Here is a 23,954-nt window from a genome sequence, read left to right as displayed (position 1 = left end):
AACACGGGAGGCGGAGGTTGCAGTAAATCAAGATCGCACCAACTGCACTCCAGCCTGGGAGAGAGAGTGAGACTCTGTCTCAAAAACTAAATAAATAAATAAAAATTTAAAATGTTATATGACAAAACATTTGGCATGCTGGGTATTCAGTCTCACAATCATTTTCGAAATTATTTTCCAAATTGATTTTCTATTTTTTTTTTTTTTTTTTTTTTTTGAGACGGCGTCTTGCTCTGTTACCCAGGCTGGAGTGCAGTGGCATGATCTCGGCTCACTGCAAGCTCCACCTCCCGGGTTCATGCCATTCTCCTGCTTCAGCCTCCCGAGTAGCCGGGACTACAGGCGCCGGCAACCAGCCAGGATGGTCTCGATCTCCTGACCTCGTGATCTGCCCGCCTCAGCCTCCCAAAGTGCTGGGATTACAGGCGTGAGCCACCGCGCCCGGTCAAGTTTCTGTTTTTAAAAAATCAAAAACTATTTCTCCACAGAGAAATCATCTGCATTTATAGTAGCCCAAAATGTTACATATTTATAATTAAAACACTGGCAATTTCAATATTAAAATTTCAGAACTTACCGAAAAGGTCCAGTTCTGTTTGCAGGTCGAGAATCCCCCCACATCTCTTTTTATCAAGAGGGCCCCAACGAGTAGATCCTTTTTCTACCAAATTCTGGTTATAGCAGTACCTGTACAAAATAAACCACAAAAATTAGTATTTTAGAATGTGAACTAAAAGCTAAACTAGTTTCCCACTGCTTGGTTTATCAGGGACCACATCAACAGCAATAACTCTGAAGGTCTTTTGTTTCTTTTTTTTCGAGACGGAGTCTCCCTCTGTCGCCCCGGCTGGAGTGCAGTGGCCGGATCTAGACTCACTGCAAGTTCCGCCTCCCAGGTTTACGCCATTCTCCTGCCTCAGCCTCCCGAGTAGCTGGGACTACAGGCGCCCGCCACCTCGCCCGGCTAGTTTTTTGTATTTTTTTTAGTAGAGACGGGGTTTCACCGTGTTAGCCAGGATGGTCTCGATCTCCTGACCTCGTGATCCGCCCGTCTCGGCCTCCCAAAGTGCTGGGATTACAGGCTTGAGCCACCGCGCCCGGCCTCTTTTTTTTTTAAGAGATGGAGTCTCGCTCTGTCGCCCAGGCTAGAGTGCAACAGTGCGATCTCAGCCCACTGCAACCTCCAGGTTCAGGCAATTCTCCTGCCTCAGCCTCCCGAGTAGCTGCAGGCACACGCCGGCCCGCCCAGCTAATTTTTTTGTATTTTAATAGAGACGGGTTTTCACCGTGTTACCGAGGCTGGTCTCAAACTCCTGAGCTCGAGTAATCCGCCCACCTCGGCCTCCCAAAGTGCTAGGATTACAGGCATGAGCCACCGCACCCAGCTGGAAGTCACTTTTAAACATTTATATAATAAATTTATAATAATAAAAATACTTTTTTTTTTTTTTTTTTTTGAGACAGTGTCTCTCTCTGTTGCCCAGGCTGGGTCCAGTGGCATGATCTCGGCCCATCACAACCACTGCCTCCCGGGTTCAAGTGATTCTTCTGCCTCAGCCTCCTGAGTAGCTGGGACTACAGGCATGCGCCACCATGCCCGGCTAATTTTTATATTTTTAGTAGAGACAGGGTTTCACCATATTGGCCAGGCTGATCTCGAACTCCTGACCTCGTGATCCACCCACCTCAGCCTCCCAAAGTGCTGGAATTACAGGCGTGAGCCACTGTGCCCAGCCAGAAAAATACATTTTTAATTAAAATGTGTACTCTGGGGTCGGGCACGGTGGCTCATTCCTGTACCTCAACACTGTGGGAGGCCAAGGCAGGCAGACCACTTGAGCCAAGGAGTTTGAGACCAGCCTGGGCAACATGGCAAAACCCCATCTCTACAAAAAATACAGAAATTACCAGAACTTTGGGAGGCTGAGGCAAGTGGCACACTTGAGGTCAGGAGTTTGAGACTAGCCTAAGCAACATGATGAACTCTCATCTCTACTAAAAATACAAAAATTGGCCGGGCGCGGTGGCTCATGCCTGTAATCCCAGCACTTTGGGAGGTGGAGGCGGGTGGATCACGAGGTCAGGAGATCGAGATCATCCTGGCTAACACGGTGAAACCCTGTCTCTACAAAAATACAAAAAATTAGCCGGGCGCAGTGGCAGGCACCTATAGTCCCAGCAACTCAGGAGGCTGAGGCAGGAGAATGGCATGAACCCGGGAGGAGGAGCTTGCAGTGAGCCAAGATCGTGCCACTGCACTCCAGCCTGGGGGACAGAGCGAGACTCCGTTTCAATTAAAAAATAATAATAATAATACAAAAATTAGCCAGGTGTGGTAGCAGGCACCTATAATCTCAGCTACGCAGGAGGCCGAGGCAGGAGAAATGCTTGAACCCCGGAGGCGGAGGCTACAGTCAGCCAAGATCATGTCACTGCACTCCAGCCTGGGCGACAGAGCGAGACTTCATCTTTAAAAAAAAAAAAACAGGCCGGGCGTGGTGGCTCAAGCCTGTAATCCCAGCACTTTGGGAGGCTGAGACGGGCGGATCACGAGGTCAGGAGATCGAGACCATCCTGGTTAACACGGTGAAACCCCGTCTCTACTAAAAAAAATACAAAAAATTAGCCGGGCGCGGTGGTGGGCGCCTGTAGTCCCAGCTACTCGGGAGGCTGAGGCAGGAGAATGGCGTGAACCTGGGAGGCGGAGCTTGCAGTGAGCTGAGATCCGGCCACTGCACTCCAGCCCGGGCGACAGAGCGAGACTCTGTCTCAAAAAACAAAACAAAACAAAACAAAAACAAACCAAAAAAAACACAAAAAAACACCACAAACATTAGCCAGGCATGCTGACTATGTGTAGTCCCCGCTTCCTGGAAGGCTGAAGTGGGAGGATCGCTTGAACCCGGGAGGTTGAGGCTGCAGTGAGCCAAGATCACACCACTGCATTCCAGCTCAGGAAACAGAGTGAGACTGTCTCAAAAAAAAAAAAAAAAAAAAGTATTCTGGGCACCACAAACTTTTCAATGAACTATGAATGCTTCACATTTACTAAATGAAGTAAGTATTTACTGATTTTTCTAGCGCTCATTAGCCCTTCCTTTTTGGAAACGGCATTGTAGTATCAACCCCACTGTCTCAGACCTGATCGGACACCATCCAGCATGACCAATCAGAATAATCTATCACCCTCACCACAGTCATTGCTTTGAAGACAGACATATACCTCAAGTCAAGATGAGAAGTTATTTCCAGGACCTTTGTTATAGCTACTGAAAAAGAGGCAAATCTTTATGACCTTGGATTTGGCAATGATTTCTTAAATATGACCCCTAAAGCACAAGGAACTTTAAAAGAAAAAGTAGATAAACGGACTTCATCAAAATTAAAGACTTCTGTGTATCAAAGGACACTATCAAGAGAGTAAAAAGACAGCCCATAGGTCATCAAAATGGCAGACTAGGAAGTTTCAAGGTCTCATTCCTCCATAGAAATATCAGAAAAACAAGCAGTAACTGTCTGAACCAACTGTGACTGAGTTTTAGAAAAGAGTCCAAGGTTTACAAGCAAATATCCAATCAAGAAAAAGCCATCTTCAAAACAGAAGGAAAGTTTGTAGTGTTTTTATTCACCCTTGCCCTACCCCCTTTCCAGCATGGCAGTGGTTTTTGTCTTAAAGCAGAAGAAGCCCAATTCCCAGCTCCTCCCTCAAAGAGCAAAGCAGACCTTATTTGCAAATTATCGTACATATCTGTTCTACCCTGTCTCGGGGGGTATTTGAAGGACACACATAAGGTGCATGCTTCTATTTCAACCTAACACAAAATTCAGGCAGAGAAAGCAGCAGGTATTGCTAATGAAAGCTGCAAAGCAGACTACAGACTAACAGGCACTTGGGGCAAGAGATTACAGATAGATGCCCACAGAAGTTGAGGTGAAATTCTTCGGCAAATTAGGACATTCCAAAGAAACATGTATATGGGGAAATTCAGAAAGCCATATGAATGCCAAGGCAAAATGTATGATCATATAAGACCTAGGCAGGGCGCAGTGGCTCATGCCTGTAATCCCTGCACTTTGGGAGGCTGAGGTGGGTGGATCACTTGAGGTCAAGAGTTCGAGACCAGCCTGGTCAACATGGTGACATCCCGTCTCTACTAAAAATACAAAAAATTAGCCGGGCATAGTGGCGAGCACCTGTAGTCCCAGCTACTTGGGAGGCTGAGGCAGGAGAATGACTTGAACCCTGGAGGCAGAGGTTGCAGTGAGCCGAGGTCATGCCACTGCACTCCAGCCTGGGCAACAGAGCAAGACTCCATCTAAAAAAAAAAAAAAAACCCTAAATATAAATTGCCAACCAAGAATTCTGTATATGGCTAAACTGTCCTTCAAAAAAATAAGGAAAAACATTGGCCAGGCATGGAGGCTCACACCTGTAATCCCAGCAATTTGGGAGGCCAAGGCGGGTGGATCACGAGGTCAGGTGATCGAGGCCATCCTGGCTAACACAGTGAAACCCCGTCTCTACTAAAAATACAAAAAAAAAAAAAAAATTAGCTGGGTGTGATGAGGGGCGCCTGTAGTCCTAGCTACTCGGGAGGCTGAGGTAGGAGAATGGCTTGAACCCAGAAGAATGGAGTGAACCCGGGAGGCGGAGCTTTCAATGAGCCAAGAGCACACCACTGCACTCCAGCCTGGGTGACAGAGCACGACTCTGTCTCAAAAAAAAAAAGGAAAAAAATTAAGACATTCTCAGATAAACAAAAGCTGAGGGAGGTTCATTACCACTATACAGACCCTGTAAGAAATGCTAAAAGGTAATTCTTCAGTCCAGGCGCGGTGACTCACACCTGTAATCCCAGCACTTTGCGAGGCCGAGGTGGATGGATCACAACGTCAGGAGTTCAAGACCAGCCTGGCCAAGATGGTGACACCCGCCTCTACTAAAAATACAAAAATTAGCCAGGTGCGGTGGCAGGCGCCTGTAATCCCGGGTTACTCAGGAGGCTGAGGCAGGAGAATCACTTCAACTTGGGGGGCAGAAGTTGCAGTGAGCTGAGATCATGCCACAGCACTCGGCACTCCAGCCGGGGCAACAGAGTGAGACTCCGTTTTTTTGTTTTTAGAAAAAAAAAAAAGGGGAATTCTTCAAAATGAATTTTTTTAATTTTTTTTTTTTTTTTTTTTGAGACGGAGTTTCGCTCTATCGCCCAGGCTGGAGTGCAGTGGCCGGATCTCAGCTCACTGCAAGCTCCGCCTCCCAGGTTTACGCCATTCTCCTGCCTCAGCCTCCAGAGTAGCTGGGACTACAGGCGGGCACCTGGCTAGTTTTTTGTATTTTTTAGTAGAGATGGGGTTTCACCATGTTAGCCAGGGTGGTCTCAATCTCCTGACCTCGTGATCCGCCCGTCTCAGCCTCCCAAAGTGCTGGGATTACAGGCTTCAGCCACTGCGCCCGGCCTTTTTAATTTTTTTTGAGATGGAGTCTCACTCTGTCACCCAGACTGGAGTGCAGTGGCGCGATCTCGGCTCACTGCAAGCTCTGCCTCCCCGGTTCACACCATTCTCCTGCCTCAGGCTTCTGAGTAGCTGGGACTACAGGCGCCCACCACCACACCCAGCTAATTTTTGTATTGTTAGTAGAGATGGGGTTTCACTGTGTTAACCAGGAAGGTCTCGATCTCCTGACCTCGTGATCTGCCCACCTCAGCCTCCCAAAGTGCTGGGATTACAGGCGTGAGCCACCGCGCCTGGCCCAGAATGAATTTTAAAAAGCTAGACATGAAGCTATGTGAAGAAATAAAGATCTCGGCCGGGTATGGTGGCTCACACCTGTAATCCCAGCACTTAAGGAGGCCGAGGCAGGTGGATCACCTGAGGTCAGGAGTTCAAGACCAGCCTGGCCAACATGGCAAAACCCCGTCTCTACTAAAAATACAAAAATCAGCCAGGTGTAGTGGCATACAACTACAGTCCCAGCTACTCAGGAGCCTGAGGCAAGAGAATCTTTTGAATCCAGGAGGCAGAGGTTGCAGTCAGCTGAGATCGCACGTGCCATTCATTGCACTCCAACCTGGGTGAAAGAGCGAGACTCCATCTCAAAAAAAAAAAAAAAGAAAGAAAAGAAAGATCTCTGGTAAAGGCAAATACAGGGGCAACTGTAAAAACCAGCATTATTGCAATTTTGCTTTGTAACTCCTGCTTTATCATTTTCAATGTGATCTAAAAGACAGATGCATAAAAAATTATTAATCTAGGTTACTGAGATACAATTTACAAAGATGTAATCCATGACTTAACAGAAAAGGGAAGAGAAAGGAGCTGGATAGGAGCAGAGATTTGTATACTATGGAACTTAAGTTAGTATAAATTCAAATTAGATTATAACTGAGATGTTAAGTGTAATTCCCATGGTAACTGCAAATATATCTTTAGAATACACACATAAGAAAATGAGGTTGCCTCCTTATGCACTAAAAAGAAAAAAAGAAAATGAGAAGAGGCTAGGCACAGTGGCTCATGCTTGTCATCCTAGCATGACAAGCACTGGCGGGCCGAGGTGAGAGGATTGCTTGGGCTCAGGAGTCTGAAACCACCATGGGCCATATACTGAGACCCTATCTCTACTTTAAAAAAAAAGAAAAGAAAGAAAATGAGAAGAGAGTCAAAACATTTTCACTACAGGCCAGTGGCTAACATCTGTAATCCCAGCACTTCAGGAAGCCAGTTGCTTGAGTTTGAGACCAGTCTAGGCAATATAGTGAGACCCCATCTCTATGAAAAATTAAAAAAAAAAAAAAAAAAGGCAGGTGGTGTATGCCTGCAGTTCCAGTTACTTGGGAAGAATGAAGCGGGAGGATTACTTGAGCCCAGGAGTCCAAGGCTCCAGTGAGCTATGATCTCACCACTGTACTCTAACCTGGGCAACACAGCAAGACCTTGTCTCTTAAAAAGAAAAAAAAGAGGCCAGGTGCGGTGGCTCAAGCCTGTAATCCCAGCACTTTGGGAGGCCGAGGCGGGTGGATCACGAGGTCAGGAGATGGAGACTATCCTGGCTAACATGGTGAAACCCCGTCTCTACTAAAAATACAAAAAACTAGCCGGGCGTGGTGGCAAGCGCCTGTAGTCTCAGCTACTTGGGAGGCTGAGGCGGGAGAATGGCGTGAACTCGGGAGGTGGAGCTTGCAGTGAGCCGAGATCACGCCACTGCACTCCAGCCTGGGAGACACAGCGAGACTCCGTCTCAAAAAAAAAAAAAAAAAAAAAAAAAAAAAAAGAAAAAAAGATAATAAAAATTTAAAAAGGGTGAGTCAGGCGTGACGGCTCACGCCTGTAATCCCAGCACTTTGGGAGGCCAAGGCGGGCAGATCACCTGAGGTCGGGAGTTCAAGAGCAGCCTGACCAACATAGAGAAACCCCATCTCTACTAAAAATACAAAATGAGCCGGGCTTCATGGTGCATGCCTGTAATCCCAGCTACTTGGGAGGCAGAGGCAGGAGAATGCCTGAACCCGGGAGGCAGAGTTTGCGGTGAGCTGAAATCGCACCATTGCACTCCAGCCTGGGTAACAAGAGAGAAACTCCGACTCAAGGAAAAAAAAAAAAGAAGGGATGAGGGTTGGGGGCGAAAAGTGGCTAATGCCTGTAATCCCAACGTTTTGGAAGGCTAAGGCAGGTAGATTTTTTGAGCCCAGTTCGAGACCAGCCTAGGCAACATGGCAAAACCCTATCTCTACAAAAAATACAAAAATTAGCCAGGCATGGTGGTGGCACACCTGCAGTATCAGCTACTCAGGAGACTGGGACAGGAGGATCACTTGAGCCGAGTTGCAGTGAGATGAGATTGTGCCACTGCACTATTTTGCTCACCAAAGCCTAGGCAACAGTCTCACGCTCTCAAAAACAAAACAAAACAAAACAAAATTTCACTACAAAAAAACAATCAGCTAAATATAACAGTAGTAGGCCGGGCGCGGTGGCTCAAGCCTGTAATCCCAGCACTTTGGGAGGCCGAGACGGGCGGATCACGAGGTCAGGAGATCGAGACCATCCTGGTTAACACGGTGAAACCCCGTCTCTACTAAAAAATACAAAAAACTAGCCGGGCAAGGTGGCGGGCGCCTGTAGTCCCAGCTACTTGGGAGGCTGAGGCAGGAGAATGGTCTAAACCCGGGAGGCGGAGCTTGCAGTGAGCTGAGATCCGGCCACTGCACCCCAGCCTGGGCGACAGAGCAAGACTCTGTCTCAAAAAAAAATAAATAAATAAATAAATAAATAAATAAATATAACAGTAGAAGCAAAATGGCAAAAGTCCCTACTTATCAGTAATTACTTTAAATGTAAATAGTTTAAACTCTCTAATCACAAAATATTAGTAGAATATATATACATATATATATACTTTTTTTTTTTTTTTTTTTTTTTGCGACAGAGTTTTGCTCTTGTCACCCAGGCTGGAGTGCAATGGCACGATATCAGCTCACTACAACCACTGTCTCTCGAGTTCAAGCGATTCTCCTGCCTCAGTCTCCCAAGAAGCTGAGATTACAGGCGCCTGCCACTACACCCAGCTAATTTTTGTATTTTTAGTACAGACAAGGTTTCACCATGTTGTCCAGGCTGGACTCGAACTCTGAACCTCAGGTGATCCATCCGCCTCAGCCTCCCAAAGGGCTATGATTACAGGCGTAAGCCACTGCACCCAGCCTAGGATACATTTTTTAAAAACAGGGCTGGGCGGGGCGCAGTGGCTCACGCCTGTAATCCCAGCTACTCAGGAGGCTAAGGCAGGAGAATTGCTTGAACCTGGGAGGCAAAGGTTGCAGTGAGCCAAGATCATGCCACTGCACTCCAGCCTGGGCAACAAGAGCAAAACTTCGTTTCTATATATATATATACACATATATATATACACACACACACATATATATATATAAAATAAAGCGTAAATGCACATCAGTAGAGACCCTGTATCTACAAAAAATACGAAAATTAACTGGGTGTGGTAGCAGGTGTCTGTAGTCCCAAATACTGCAGTGGTTGAGGTAGGAGGATCCCAAGGCTTGATCCCAGGAGGCAGAGGTTGCTTAAGCCAAGATCACACCACTGCACTCCAGCCTGGGCAACAGAGCGAGACTCAGTCTCAAAACAAAAAGAAAAAAAAAACACTATGCAACTCTAAGAATAAATAAAGTAGTTATGTTAATTGATACAGAATAAGCTATTATGTATTAAGTTCTAAAAACATGTGCAAGGCAGGGCGCAGTGGCGCACGCCTGTAATCCCAGCACTTTGGGAGGCCGAGGCGGGTGGATCACAAGATCAGGATATCGAGATCATCCTGGCTAACATGGTGAAACCCCGTCTCTACTAAAAATACAAAAAAATTAGCCTGGCATGGCGGAGTGTGCCTGTAGTCCCAGCTGCTAGGGAGGCTGAGGCAGGAGAATGGTGTGAACCTGGGAGGCAGAGCTTGCAGTGCACCAAGATCGCGCCACCGCACTCCAGCCTGGGTGACAAAGCAAGACTCCATCTCAAAAAAAAAAAAAAAAAGTGTGCAAAATATTTGCAACCCGGTAATATCTGAGCAAAACAGAAAAGAATATATACAACAGGCCGGGCACGGTGGCTCAAGCCTGTAATCCCAGCACTTTGGGAGGCCGAGACGGGTGGATCACGAGGTCAGGAGATCGAGACCATCCTGGCTAACAAGGTGAAACCCCATCTCTACTAAAAAATACAAAAAACTAGCCGGGCGAGGTGGCGGGCGCCTGTAGTCCCAGCTACTCAGGAGGCTGAGGCAGGAGAATGGCGTAAACCCGGGAGGTGGAGCTTGCAGTGAGCTGAGATCCGGCCACTGCACCCCAGCCTGGGCGACAGAGCAAGACTCCGTCTCAAAAAAAAAAAAAAAAAAAAAAATATATACAACAAAGTTAGAGGACTGACACTTCCCAATTCCAAAACTCACCACAAAGCTACAGTAATCAAGACAGTGTGACATTGATATAGTATAGACATACAGACCAAGAAAACAGAATTAAGAGTCTATACATAGGCCAGACACAGTGGCTCATACCTGTAATTCCAATACTTTGGGAGGCTGAGGCACAAGGATGGCTTGAGCACAGAAGTTTGAGAACATCCTGGGCAAAATACTGAGACCTTGTCTCTACAAATTTTTTTTTTTTTCTGAGACCTTATCTCACTCTGTCACCTCAGCCTCCTCAGTAGCTGGGACTACAAACATGCACGACCATGCTCGGATAATTTTTTTGTGTATTTCTGGTAGATACAGGATTTTGTCATGTTGCCCGCGCTGGTCTTAAACTCCTGATTCAGGCGATTACCCCGCCTCCACCTCTAAGAATACTAGGATTACAGGTCTGAGCCACCCTGCCCAGCCTATAAAATTTTTTTTTTAATTAGCCAGGTCCAGCTGGGCGTGGTGGCTCACACTTGTAAGCCCAGTACTTTGGGAGGCTGATGCGGGCAGATCATCTGAGGTCAGGAATTCAAGACCAGGTAGGCCAACATGGTGAAACCTGTCTCTACTAAAAATACAAAAATTAGCCAGGCGTGGTGGCACATGCCTGTAATCCCAGCTACTCAGGAGGCTGTGGCAGGAGGATCACTTGAACCCAGAAGGCAGAGGTTGCAGTGAGCCGAGAATGTGTCACTGCACTACAGCCTGGGTGACAGAGTGAGACTGTCTCAAAAAAAAAAAAAAGGCTGCGTGCAGTGGCTCACACCTGGTATCCCAGCACTTTGGGAGGCTAAGGCAGGCAGATCACAAGGTCAAGAGATCGAGACCAGCCTGGCCAACATGGTGAAATCCTATCTCTACTCAGAATACAAAAATTAGCTGGGCGTGGTAGCACACGCCTGTAGTCCCAGCTACTTAGGAGGCTGAGAGGAGAATCTCTTGAACCTGGGAGGTGGAGTTTGCAGTGAGCCAAGATTGCTCCATTCTAGGATGGAGCAAGACTCCATCTCAAAAAAAAAAAAAAAAAAATTAGCAAGGTGTGATGGCACGCCCCTATGGTCCCAGTTACTTGGGAGGCTAAAATGGGAGGATCACTTGAGCATGGGAGTTTCAGCCTGCAGTAAGCCATGACTGCACCACTGCACTCCAGCCTGGGCAACAGAGCAAGACCCTGTCTCAAAAAAAAAAAAAGGAAAAGAAAAAAAGGTAAGCTGGGCACATCGGCTCATGCCTATAATCAGAGCACTTTTTGAGGCCAAGGTCAGAGGATCACTTGAGACCAGGAGTTCAAGACCAACCTGGGCAACACAGCAAAACCCCCATCTGTATAATTTTTTGGTTTAAATGAGAGAAAATTTGTGCAAATTACATATTTGATAAGTGACTTGTATCTAAAATATATAAAAAATGATTTCAACTCAGTAACAAAAAGAAAAATAGGCCAGGCGCAGTGGCTCACGCCTGTAATCCCAACACTTTGGGAGGCCGAGGCAGGTGGATCACCTGAGGTCGGGAGTTGGAGACCAGCCTGACCAACATGGAGAAACCCCGTCTCTACTAAAAATACAAAATTAGCTGGCGTGGTGGTGCATGCCTGTAATCCCAGCTACTCGGGAGGCTGAGGCAGGAGAATCGCTTGAACCCGGGAGGCAGAGGTTGTGGTGAGTCGAGATGGCACCATTGTACTCCAGCCTGGCAGCCTGGGCAACAAGACTCTGTCTCCAAAAAAAAAAAAAAAAAGAAAAACAAGTAACCTAATTTAAAACATAGTAAAGGGGCTGGGCACAGTGCTCACATCTGTAATCCCAGCACTTTAGGAGGCTGAAGTGGGCAGCTCACTTGAGGTCAGGAGTCTGAGACCAGCCTGGCCAACATGCTGAAACCCCGTCTCTACTAAAAATACAAAAACTGGGGCTAGGAGCACTGGCTCATGCCTGTAATCCCAGCACTTTGGGAGGCCAAGGCGGGTGGATCACGAGGTAAAGAGATAGAGACCATCCTGACCAACACAGTGAAATGCCATTCCTACTAAAAATACAAAAATTAGTTGGGCACGGTGGCACGCACCTGTAGTCCCAGATACTTGGGAGGCTGAGGCAAGAGAATCACTTGAACCCGGGAGGCAGAGGCTGTACTGAGCCAAGATCGTGCCACTGCATTCTAGCCTGGGTGAAAGAGCAACACTCTATCTCAGACAAAAAAATAAAAATAAAAATAAATAATAATAATAATAAAGCAGGGCGTGGTGGCTCACGCCTATAATCCCAGTACTTTGAGAGGCCGAGACAGACAGACCACAAGATCAGGAGATTAAGACCAGCCTGACCAAAATGGTGAAACCCCGTCTCTACTAAAAGTACAAAAATTAGCCAGGCGTGGTGGTGGGCACCTGTAGTCCCAGCTACTGGGGAGGCTGAGGCAGGAGAATCACTTGAACCCAGGAGGTGGAGGTTGCAGTAAGCTGAATTTGCGCCACTGCATTCCAGCCTGGGCAACAGGGTGAGACTCCGTCTCAAGAAAACAAAATAATAATAATAATAATAATAATAATAACTTGAGGCTGAGGCAGGAGAATCACTTGAACTTGGGAGGCAGAGGATGCAGTGAGCCAAGACTGCGCCACTGCACTCCAGCCTGGGCAACAGAGTAAGACTTCATCTCAAAATAAATAAATAAATAATAAATAAATAAAATAAAATATAGTAAAGGCCAGGCACAGTGGCCCTTGTCTGTAATCCCAGCACTTTGGAAAGCTGAAAAAGGTGGACTGCTTGAGCTCAGGAGTTCGAGACCAGCCTGGGCAACACGGCAAAACCTTGTCTACACACGCACACATACACACACACACACACACACACACACACACACACTAGCCAGGCGAGGTGGAACATACCTGTAGTCCCAGCTACTGAGGAGGCTGAGGTGGGAGGATTGCACACACACACACACACACACACACACACACACACACTAGCCAGGCGAGGTGGAACATACCTGTAGTCCCAGCTACTGAGGAGGCTGAGGTGGGAGGATTGCTTGCACCTGGGAGGCGGAGGTTGCAGTAAGCCAAGATCATACCACTGCACTCCAGCCTGGGCAACAGAGCAAGAACCCATCTCAAAAAACAAAAACAAAAAAAAAGAAATAGTAACTGCTGATTCATCCCTCACACCATCCCTGACAACCATTTTGTTTCTATGATTTTGACTACTCAAAGTGTCTCATATAAGTGAAATTATATGGTCTTTGTCTTTTACATGACTGGCTTATTTCACTTAGCATAATGTCCTCAAGGTTCATCCATGTTGTAGTATGTCAGAATTACCTTCCTTTTTAACACTGAATAATTTTCAGTTACATGTACATACCACATTTTCCTTTTCTATTCATCCATCAATGAATAGTTGGGTTGCTTCCACATTTTAGCTAATGTGAATAATGCTGTTGTGAACATGGGTACAAATATCTCGTCGAGACTCTGTTTTTCTTTTTCTTTGTTTTCAATTATTTTGGATATATATCCAAAAGTAAAATTGCTAGATCATATGGTAATTCTATTTTTAATGTTTTGCCTTTCATTCTTTTTCCCAAAGTAAATGTTGTGGGCTACACAGGATATTCAGCTAAGAGCATCAAGGAGACACCAAGAAGCAAGGGTTACTCTGACCACCTACCCACTCCCTGGATCCAACTACAAGTTTTTAAACAGTAGCAACTTTAATATGCACTCAAGAGCTGGAATTAGTGGCTGCAAGAAGCACCCTTGCCCCGCAAAAGATCTCAATTTGAAAATTTTAAGTGTAGTCTGGGCGCAGTGGCTCATGCCTGTAGTCTCAGCACTTTAGGAGACGGAGGCAGGTAGATAACACTTGAGACCAGGAATTCAAGACCAGCATGGCCAACATGGCGAAACCCCATTTCTACTAAAAATACATAAATTAGCTGAGCGTGGTGGTATGCGCCTGTAATCCCAGCTACCCAGGAGGTTGAGAATAAAATAAAATAAAAAAATAAAAAGGCTGGGCACGGTGGCTCAGGCCTGTAAGCCCAGCAGTTTGAGAGGTGGGCTGATCACAAGGTCAGGAGATCAAGACCATCCTGGCGAACACGGTGAACCCTTGTCTCTACTAAAAATACAAAAAATTGGCCGATCGCCTTGGCTCATACCTGTATACCCAGCACTTTGGGAGACCAAAGTGGGCAGATCACAAGGTCATGAGATTGAAACCATCCTGGCCAACATGGTAAAAACCCTGTCTCTACTAAAAACACAAAAATTCGCTGGGCATGGTGGCAGGCGCCTGTAGTCCCAGCTACTCGGCAGGCTGAGGCAGAATTGCTTGAACCCAGTAGGTGGAAGCTGCAATGAGCTGAGATCGCGCCACTGCACTCCTGCCTCGGCGACACAATGAGACTGGGTCTCAAAAAAACAAGCAAAAAAAATAAAAATAAAAATTGTTGTCCTGAAGGATTTTCCTCTCTGGGAGAATGTACTTCAGTTAAGTTTCAAATGAAATGTTTTCTTTGATAAAGTAAGATGGGGTAAATAGGGGGAGGTAAGTAAAAAGAAGAATCAACAAGACCTATTCTTTTTATTTCATAATTTTTTTATGATTCAGCAGAGCATTAACAAAAGAAGATTGAAGAATTTAAAAGGAAAAAATAAAAATAATAAATTATTTTATAATTATGGTAAAATATTTGGGTAGGATCGGGTGCAGTGGCTCACACTTGTAGTCCCAGCACTTTGGGAGGCCGAGGCCAGCGAATCACGAGGTCAGGAATTTGAGACCAGCCTGGCCAACATAGTGAAACTCCATCTCTACTAAAAATACAAAAAATTAGCCAGGCATGGTGGCAGGTGCCTGTAACCCAGCTACTTGAAAGCCTGAGGCAGGAAAATTGCTTGAATCCAGGAGGCGAATGTTGCAGTGAGCCGAGATCATGCCACAGCACTCCAGCCTGGGTGACAGTGTGAGACTCCATCTCAAAAAAAAAAAAAAAAAAAAAAAAAAATTGAGTATATAAATAGTCTCACCCTGTTGCCCAGGCTGGAGTGCAATAGTGCAATCTCAGCTCACTGCAACCTCTAGCTCCTGGGTTCAAGCAATTCTTTTTTTTTTTTTCTTTTTTCTTTTTTGAGACACAGTCTCCCTCTGTCGCCAGTCTGGAATACAGTGGCGCAATCTTGGCTCACTACAACCTCCACCTCCCGGGTTCAAGTGATCCTCCTGCCTCAGCCTCCCAAGTAGCTGAGACTACAGGTGCACGCCACAACACCTGGCTAATTTTTTTGTATTTTTAGTAGAGACTGGGTTTCATCACATTGGCCAGGATGGTCTCAATCTCTTGACCTCATGATCTGCCTGCCTTGGCCTCCCAAAGTGCTGGGATTATAGACATGAGCCACCGCACCCGGTCTCAAGCAATTCTTGTGCCTCAGCCTCCCGAGCAGCTGGAATTACAGGCACATACCACAGCCGCCTAATTTTTGTATTTTAGTAAAGTCAGGGTTTCATCATGTTGCCTAGGCTCGTCTCGAACTCCTGAGCACAGGCAATCTGCCTGCCTCAGCCTCCCAAAGTGCTAAGATTATAGGTGTGAGCCACCATGCCCAGCCTATTTTAACCATTTTTAAGTGTACCATTTAGCTACAGCCATCACAACAGTGCAGTAAGGACATAAAGATAGACATAAAGACCAATCAACTGAATGGAGTGACCAGAAATAAATCCTCACATATATGGTCAATTTTCTTTTTTTTTCTTTTTTTGAGACAGATTCTCATGTCTCACTCTGTCGCCCAGGCTAGAGGGCAGTGGCGCGATCTCAGCTCACTGCAGCCTCTGTCTCCCAGTTCAAGCAATTCTCCTGCCTCAGCCTCCTGAGTAGCTAGGAATACAGCCACACACCATCATGCCCAGCGAATTTTGGTATTTTTAGTACAGACGGGATTTTGCCGTGTTGGCAAGGCTGGTCTTGAACTCCAGGCAATTGATTTTCAACAAAGGTGTCAAGAACATCCAATGGGGAAAGTATAATCTTGTTCCCAAATGGAAAATGGCACTCCGAAAACTGAATATCCACATGCATAACAATAAAGTGGGACTTACACAACAAAATATATAAAAAATTAACTCGGGCCGGGCGCGGTGGCTCAAGCCTGTAATCCCAGCACTTTGGGAGGCCGAGACGGGCGGATCACAAGGTCAGGAGATCGAGACCATCCTGGCTAACACGGTGAAACACCGTCTCTACTAAAAAATACAAAAAACTAGCCGGGCGAGGTGGCGGGCACCTGTAGTCCCAGCTACTGGGGAGGCTGAGGCAGGAGAATGGTGTAAACCCGGGAGGCGGAGCTTGCAGTGAGCCGAGATCTGGCCACTGCACTCCACCCTGGGCGACAGAGCCAGACTCCATCTCCAAAAAAAAAAAAAAAAAAAAAAAAAGGATATGCAAATAGCCAATGAGAACATGAAAAGATGCTCAACATCACTTATCATCAGGGAAATGCAAATCAAAACCACAATAAGATACCACTTCACATCCACTAGGATAGCTACTGTTGGGGAAAAAAAAAAAAAAAAAAACCAGAAAATAGGCCGGGTGAGGTGGCTCACACCTGTAATTCCAGCACCTTGGGAGGCCAAGGTGGACAGATCACTTGAGGTCAGGAGTTCAAGACCAGCCTGGACAATATGGTGAAACCCTGTCTCTACTAAAATACAAAAATTAGCCAGGCATGGCACTACACACCTGTAATCCCAGCTACCCGGGAGGCTGAGGCATGAGAATCTCTTCAACTTGGGAGGCAGAGGTTGCGATGAGCCAAGATTATGCCACTTCACTCCAGCCTGGGCAACAGATTGTGAGATTCTGTCTCAAAAATAAACAAAATGCCGGGCCCGGTGGCTCATGCCTATAATCCCAATGCTTTGGGAGGCTGAGGCTGGCAGATCACCTGAGGTCAGGAGTTCAAGACCAGCCTGGCCAACATGGAGAAACGCCATCTCAACTAAAATGCAAAAATTAGCTGGGCGTGGCAGCGGGTGCCTGTAATCCCACTACTCAGGAGGCAGAGGCAGGAGAATCGCTTGAACCCGGGAGGCGGAGGTTGCAGTGAGTCAAGATTGTGTCACTGCACTCCAACCTGTGCAACAGAGCGAGATTTTCTGTCTCCAAAAAAAAAAAAAAAAGAAGAAAGAAAATAACAAGTGTTGGCCAGGATGTGGAGGATGCAGAGAAACTGAACTGAAACCTGTATTATACAGTATGCTAGGACTGCCATAACAAAATACCATGGACTGGGAGGCTTAAGCCACAGAAATTATTCTCACAGCTCTGGAGGCTGGAAGTCCAAGATCAAGTTGTCAGCCTCCCCACAGCTGGGACTACAGGCGCACGCCGCCACACCCAGTTAATATTTTGTATTTTCAGTAGAGGCGGGGTTTCACCGAGTTAGCCAGGATGGTCTCGATCTCCTGACCTTGTGATCCACTCGCCTTGGCCTCCCAAAGTGCTGCAATTACAGATGTGAGCCACCGCGCCTGGCCCCTTGTGATATCTTCTAACTTTTTAATTTCTCTTTAAAGGTACTATTTCCAAATACAGTCACACTGGGGCTTAGGGCTTCAACACATGAATTTTCAGGGGGACACAATTCAGTCTATAACAAAACCTTTGTGCACTGCTGATAGAATGTAAAATGGTGCAACCAGTGTGGAAAACAGTAAGGCAGTTCCTCAAAAAATGATACATAAAGCCTGGGCAACCCAGCAAAATCCCACAGCTACAAAAATAAAATAAAATAATTAGCTAACCGTTGTGGCGTGCACCTGTAGTCTCAGTTACTCAAGAGGGTGAGGTGAGAGGATAGCTTGAACCGAGAAGGTCAGGGCTGCAGACAGCTGTGACTGCACCACTGCACTCCAGCCTGGACAACAAAGAAAGATGCTGTCTTAAAAAAAAAAAAAAAAAAAAAAAAAAAAATTACACATAGAATTACCATTTCCTGTCAACTGTCAATTCCATTTCTGAGTATATATACTCCCAAAAGAAATGAAAGTCAAGACTTGATATTTGTGGCTGGGCTCGGTGGCTCACACCTGTAATCCCACCACTTTGGGAGGCTGAGGCAGGTGGATCACCTGAGGTCAGAAGTTCAAGACCAGCCTGGCCAACATGCGAAACTCCTTCTCTACTAAAAATACAAAAATTGGCCGGGCGCGGTGGCTCACGCCTGTAATCCCAGCACTTTGGGAGGCCGAGGCGGGCGGATCACAAGGTCAGGAGATCAAGACCATGGTGAAACCCCGTCTCTACTAAAAATACAAAAAAATTAGCCGGGTGCAGTGGCGGGCGCCTGTAGTCCCAGCTACTCAGGAGGCTGAGGCAGGAGAATGGCGTAAACCCAGGAGGCGGAGCTTGCAGTAAGCCGAGATCGCGCCACTGCACTCCAGCCTGGGCGACAGAGCGAGACTCCGTCTCAAAAAACAAAAACAAAACAAAACAAAACAAAATACAAAAATTAGCTAGGCATGGTGGCACACATCTGTAATCCCAGCTACTCAGGAGGCTGAGGCAGGAGAATCACCTGAACCCGGGAGGCAGAAGTTGCAGTGAGTCGAGATCGCGCCACTGCACTCCAGCCCAGACGACATGAACAACACTTAGTCTCAAAAAAAAAAAAAGGTATTTGTACACCAATATTCTTTTTTTTTTTTGGAGACAGAGTGTTACTCTGTCGCCCAGGCTGGAGTGCAGTGGCCGGATCTCAGCTCACTGCAAGCTCCGCCTCCCAGGTTTACGCCATTCTCCTGTCTCAGCCTCCCGAGTAGCTAGGACTACAGGTGCCCGCCACCGCGCTCAGCCAGTTTTTTGTATTTTTTAGTAGAGACGGGGTTTCACCGTGTTAGCCAGGATGGTCTCGATCTCCTGACCTCGTGATCCGCCCATCTCAGCCTCCCAAAGTGCTGGGATTACAGGCTTGAGCCACCGCGCCCGGCCTGTACACCAATATTCATAGCACCATTATATTCACAATAGCAAAAAGGTAGAAACAACCCAAATGTCCATCAACAGATGAATGGATAAACAAAATGTGGTATATACATACAATGGAATATTACTCAGCCTTAAAAAGGAATAAAATTCTGATACGTACTACAAGATGGATGAATCCTGAAGATATTATGCTAAGTAAAATAAGCCATACACAAAAGAACAAATATTACATGATTCCACTTACATGAGACACCTAGAGTAGTCAAATTAATAGAGACAGAAAGCAGAATGGTGATTGTCAGGGGGTAGTGGAGGAGAGAATAGGGATTTACTGTTCAATGGGTACAGGAACTCAGTTTGTGAAGATGAAAAAAGTTCTGAAGCTGCATTTTTATGATGGCTGCACAAGAAGAAGAATGTACTTACTACTACTAAATGGTACACTTAAAAATGGTTAAAGGCCGGGCGCGGTGGCTCACGCCTGTAATCCCAGCACTTTGGGAGGCCGAGGCGGGCGGATCACAAGGTCAGGAGATCGAGACCACGGTGAAACCCCGTCTCTACTAAAAATACAAAAAATTAGCCAGGCGCGGTGGCGGGCGCCTGTAGTCCCAGCTACTCAGGAGGCTGAGGCAGGAGAATGGCGTAAACCCAGGAGGCGGAGCTTGCAGTGAGCCGAGATCGCGCCACTGCACTCTAGCCTGGGCGACAGAGCGAGACTCCGTCTCAAAAAACAAAACAAAACAAAACAAAAAAAAATGGTTAAAAAGGTACAAACAAGCAAAAACCAAGAAAACACAAATGAGATACCACTTCACACCCATTAGGATGGCTATTATAAAAACAAACAAATAAAAAACCACATACACACACACAAATTTACCAAAAGAGGAAAAACAGAAAATAAGTGTTCGGGAGGATGTGGGAAAATTGGAACCCTTGCGTATTACTGGTGAGAATGTAAAATGATGCAGTCATTGAGGAAAACAGTATGGTGGTTCCTCAAAAAGCTAAACATGTAATAACCAAGTATCAACTGGGTACAGTGGCTCATGCCTGTAATCCCAGTACCTTGAGAGGCCAAGAAGGGAAAACGGCTTGAGGCCAGGAGTTCGAGACCAGCATGAACAACATAGGGAGACCCTGCTTCTACAAAAAAATAAAAATAAAAAAAAAAATTATGGGCCAGATGTGGTGGCTCATGCCTGTAATCCCAGCACTTTGGGAGGCCAAGGCAGGAGGATCACTTGAATTCAGGAGTTCGAGACCAGCCTAGACAACAAGGCAAGACTTCATCACAAAAAATAAAAATTAAACAAACAAAAAAATTAGCTGGTTGTGGCAGCCCATGCCTGCAGTCCCAGCTACTCAGGAAGCTGAGGCGGGATGACTGCTTGAGCCCAAGAGTTCGAGGCTGCAGTGAGCCATGACTGTGCCACTGAACTCCAGCCTGGGCAACAGAGCAAGACCCTGTCTCAAAAAAAAAAATAAAATAAAATAATTAATAATAATAATTACCATATAGCAATTTCCCTTCTGGGTATATACCCAAAAGAATTCAAAGCAGGGACCCAAAGAGATATTTGTACACCAATGATCACAGCAGCATTATTTACAATAGTCAAAAGGTAGAAACAACCCAAGTGTCTACTACAAATGAATTAATAAACAAAATGTGGTGTATACACACAACAGATTAAGCCATAAAAAGGAATGAAATTCTGATACACGCTCCAACATGGATCAACCTTGAAACCATTACACTAAGTGAAATAAACCAGACACAAAAAAGAACAATACTGTATGATTCCATTTAGTATTTGCAGTAGCTAGAACAAGCACACTCAGAGAGACAAAAAGTAGATTAGAGATTAGAAACAAGAGGAAATGGGAAGTTAACTTGTTTAATGGTTACAGTTTCTTTTTTTCTTTTTTTTTGAGATGGGAGTCTGGCTCTGTAGCCCAGGCTGGAGTGCAATGGCATGATCTCAGCTCACTGCAACCTCTGCCTCTCTAGTAGGTGGGGTTACAGGTACATGCCACCATGCATGGCTAATTTTTGTATTTTTAGTAGAGATGGGGTTTCACCACGTTGGCCAAGCTGTTCTTGAACTCCTGACCTCAAGTGATCTGCCCGCCTTGGCCTCCCAAAATGCTAGGTTTACAGGCGTGAGCCACCATGCCATCTCTGGTTACAAAGTTTTTGTTTGAGATAATAAAGTTTCAGAAATAGTGGTGTTGCTTGTACTACATTGTGAATGTAATTAATACCATTGAATTGTATACTTAACAATGGTTTAAAGGGCAAATTTTGTTAAAATATACATAAACATACATAAAAATATGTATTTACCACAATTTGTTTTATTTATTTATTTATTTTTTATTTTATTTTTTTTTTTGAGACAGAGTCTTGCTCTATGGCCCAGGCTGGAGTGCAGTGGCATGATCTACCCTTACTACAACCTCTACCTCCCCAGCTCTAGCCATTTTCCCATCTCAGCCTCCTGAGTAGTTAGGGCTAACAGGAGCATGCCATTTTGCCTGGCTAATTTTTTTTGTTTTTTTTGGTAGAGACAGGGTTTCGCCATGTTGCCCAGGCTCACGGTCGAGGTAGGTGGATCACCTGAGGTCAGTAGCTAAAGACCAGCCTGGCCAACATGGCGAAACTCCACCTCTACTAAAAAAAATACAAAAAATTAGCTGGGCATAAGGCAAAATGCTGCCTCTACTATGTTGGTTTTTGTTGAGTTTTGTGTTTTGGCTATTTTTGTTTTGTTTTGTTTTTTTGAGACGGAGTTTTGCTCTTGTGGCCCAGGTTGGAGTGCAATGGAGCAATCTCAGCTCACCACAACCTCCGCCTCCCGGGTTCAAGTGATTCTCCTGCCTCAGCCTCCCGAGTGGCTGGGATTACAAGCATGCACCACCACGCCAGCTAATTCTGTATTTTTGGTAGGGACGGGGTTACTCCATGTTAGTCAGGCTGGTCTCAAACTCCCTACCTCAGGTGATCCGCCCGCCTCAGCCTCTCAAAGTGCTGGGATTACAGGTGTGAGCCACCGTGCCCGGCCCTAGCTATTTTATTTTTTGTAGAGTCGGCGTCTCGCTATGTGCCCACGCAGGTCTCCAACTCCTGAGCTCAAGCAATCCTCCCACCTCAGCCTCCCAAAGTGCTGGGATTACAGGCGTGAGCCACCAGGCTCAGCCTGATAATAGAATTCTATAAGGAAAGGTGCTACAACTATCAAGAGAGACCTGGGACCTGTCCTGCAGGTTAGGTATCTAGTTAGGTGCTAGCTTCTGAGACAAGGTTCAAATTCAACTTTCGTGTTTCACCAAAATGGTAACATATTATTTAGTTACTTTCTTCACTGCCAGTCCTACCATCACGCACCAGTTCTCGATACTCCTCCTTACAGACCTCACAAATTCAGTAATGGTGACATACTTAAATCATTCACACCGGTGGCATTTCTCAATAGGAAGGTGGAAACTAGCAAGCCAAGGGCACAATCCAGGGTTCAGAAAATGAACCAGGTGACCACCTGCATGTCTACTGAACTCCTTCACTTAAATCCAGCTACTCTGACCTTCACAGGCAAACCTGGAATATGCAAAAAATACAATTATGCTCACGGTTTATGTACCCTACAAAACAGAGCCCTTCCTTTAAAAAAAAAAAAAAAAGCATTCCCAAAGTTGAACCCATTAGTCTAACGTCAATTCTAAACTAAAGAGAAAAACACCTATTTACACCGCTAATGGAATCTAAAGCGTGAATACGAGAAGACATCCTTCTCCTTCATTGCCTAACGGGCGCAGAATCCAACAGACCACTCCCCCGCCTCCAGGTTCTACCGCGCCGCCGACCGGGCTCGGAGCTCTTGTGCCCTCCGATGCGGCGGAGCCTCCCTTGTGTCTGTCCAAGTCTGAGGACGAGACTACGCGCTAAGCACAAGAACTCCCTTCCTAGTGATGCCTCAGAATTGGATCTGAAACAGGAAAACCGCAAGAAGAGCCCGCTTACAGCTCCGAAGTCTACGAGCACAGAGCCGCAACCACGCGCCGGCCCCAGCCTCACAGCTGGCCGCTCCGCGGCGGGACCGGTAATCTACCGCCGCGCTGGGCCCCGCCCCGGGCCCGCCACGGGCGGTGCCTCCCTCACCTCACCGTAGCTTGGTCTTCTTCCCGAGCGAGGCCGCAGCTGCCCCGAGACACCGAAACCACAGCTTTCAGGCCGCGCAGGCCTGCAACGTCTAGAGTGGGCCCGTCTGCAGGCTCTTCCCCCGCAGGTTCTGGCACGCCCTCTCTCCAGTCCCGGGCCCCTACCAAGGCGGCGAAGCCTCCACTGCCCGCTCCTCCTTCTCCTCAGCCTCCGCCACCGAACCAGCGCCGCGGAGACCGGAACTTCCTCCGCGCGGGGCCACCGCTACCACAAAGGCGCCGCGCCGCTGCCTTCAGCGCTCGGCCCGCCGGGAGATGAAGTACAGCTGCAGGTCCCGCAGACTCTTACTCCCGCCGTGCCCCGCGCGCAGGGGGCTTGCCTTCTGGGGTGGGGCGTACGAGCACGCTGCCCATCGCCATCCAATAAGAAGGCGCGCTTGCCCGCCCTCCTCCGCGGGACGTGCTAGGGGTTGCGGTTGGGCCTCTCTGCTCTGTGACACCTGGTCGGTCTTCTTGTACTTTCCTCTCAGTTTTTTGGTGGCTTAACTTTCCTGAGGTTTGCACCCTGCCAGCAGCTTGGGTACGGCCCTGGCCTGCCTACCTCGAGGCCTCCTTATTGTCCGTTAGTGTGAGAGAAATGGAAGGGAGCTTCTTCGGAACTAAGTTTAAGCCATCTCCAACTGATTGGAGGGGCGCGGTGGCTCACGCCTGTAATCCCAGCACTTTGGTAGGCCTCGGCGGGTGGATCACCCGAGGTCAGGAGTTCTAGACCAGCCTGGCCAACATGGTGAAACCCCATCTCTACTAA

The 23,954-nt window shown here is 46.7% G+C and overlaps 1 protein-coding gene across 6 annotated transcripts in view; it reads right to left on the bottom strand.

The window, feature by feature from the left end:
- RBM6 (RNA binding motif protein 6) overlaps positions 1-23,504 on the bottom strand; it is a 127,756-nt gene extending 104,252 nt beyond the window's left edge. For 2 of the 6 annotated variants that reach the window (XM_050780736.1, XM_050780739.1), the window contains exons 1-2: positions 23,148-23,451; positions 578-687 (exon numbers count right to left, since the gene is read on the bottom strand). In XM_050780736.1, coding sequence (XP_050636693.1) covers positions 578-621 — 44 coding nt within the window. In that variant the 5' untranslated portion in view covers positions 622-687; positions 23,148-23,451. Of the gene's footprint in view, positions 1-577; positions 688-23,147 lie in introns of those variants that run through there. The other 4 variants (XM_050780738.1, XM_050780737.1, XM_050780740.1 and 1 more) reach the window with 4 other exon arrangements.
- Between the last annotated feature and the right edge of the window lie 450 nt (positions 23,505-23,954).

This window comes from Macaca thibetana, chromosome 2 (genome assembly GCF_024542745.1).
Source record: "Macaca thibetana thibetana isolate TM-01 chromosome 2, ASM2454274v1, whole genome shotgun sequence".
Classification (NCBI taxonomy): domain Eukaryota; kingdom Metazoa; phylum Chordata; class Mammalia; order Primates; family Cercopithecidae; genus Macaca; species Macaca thibetana.
This window is presented reverse-complemented; position numbering and strand designations above follow the sequence as displayed.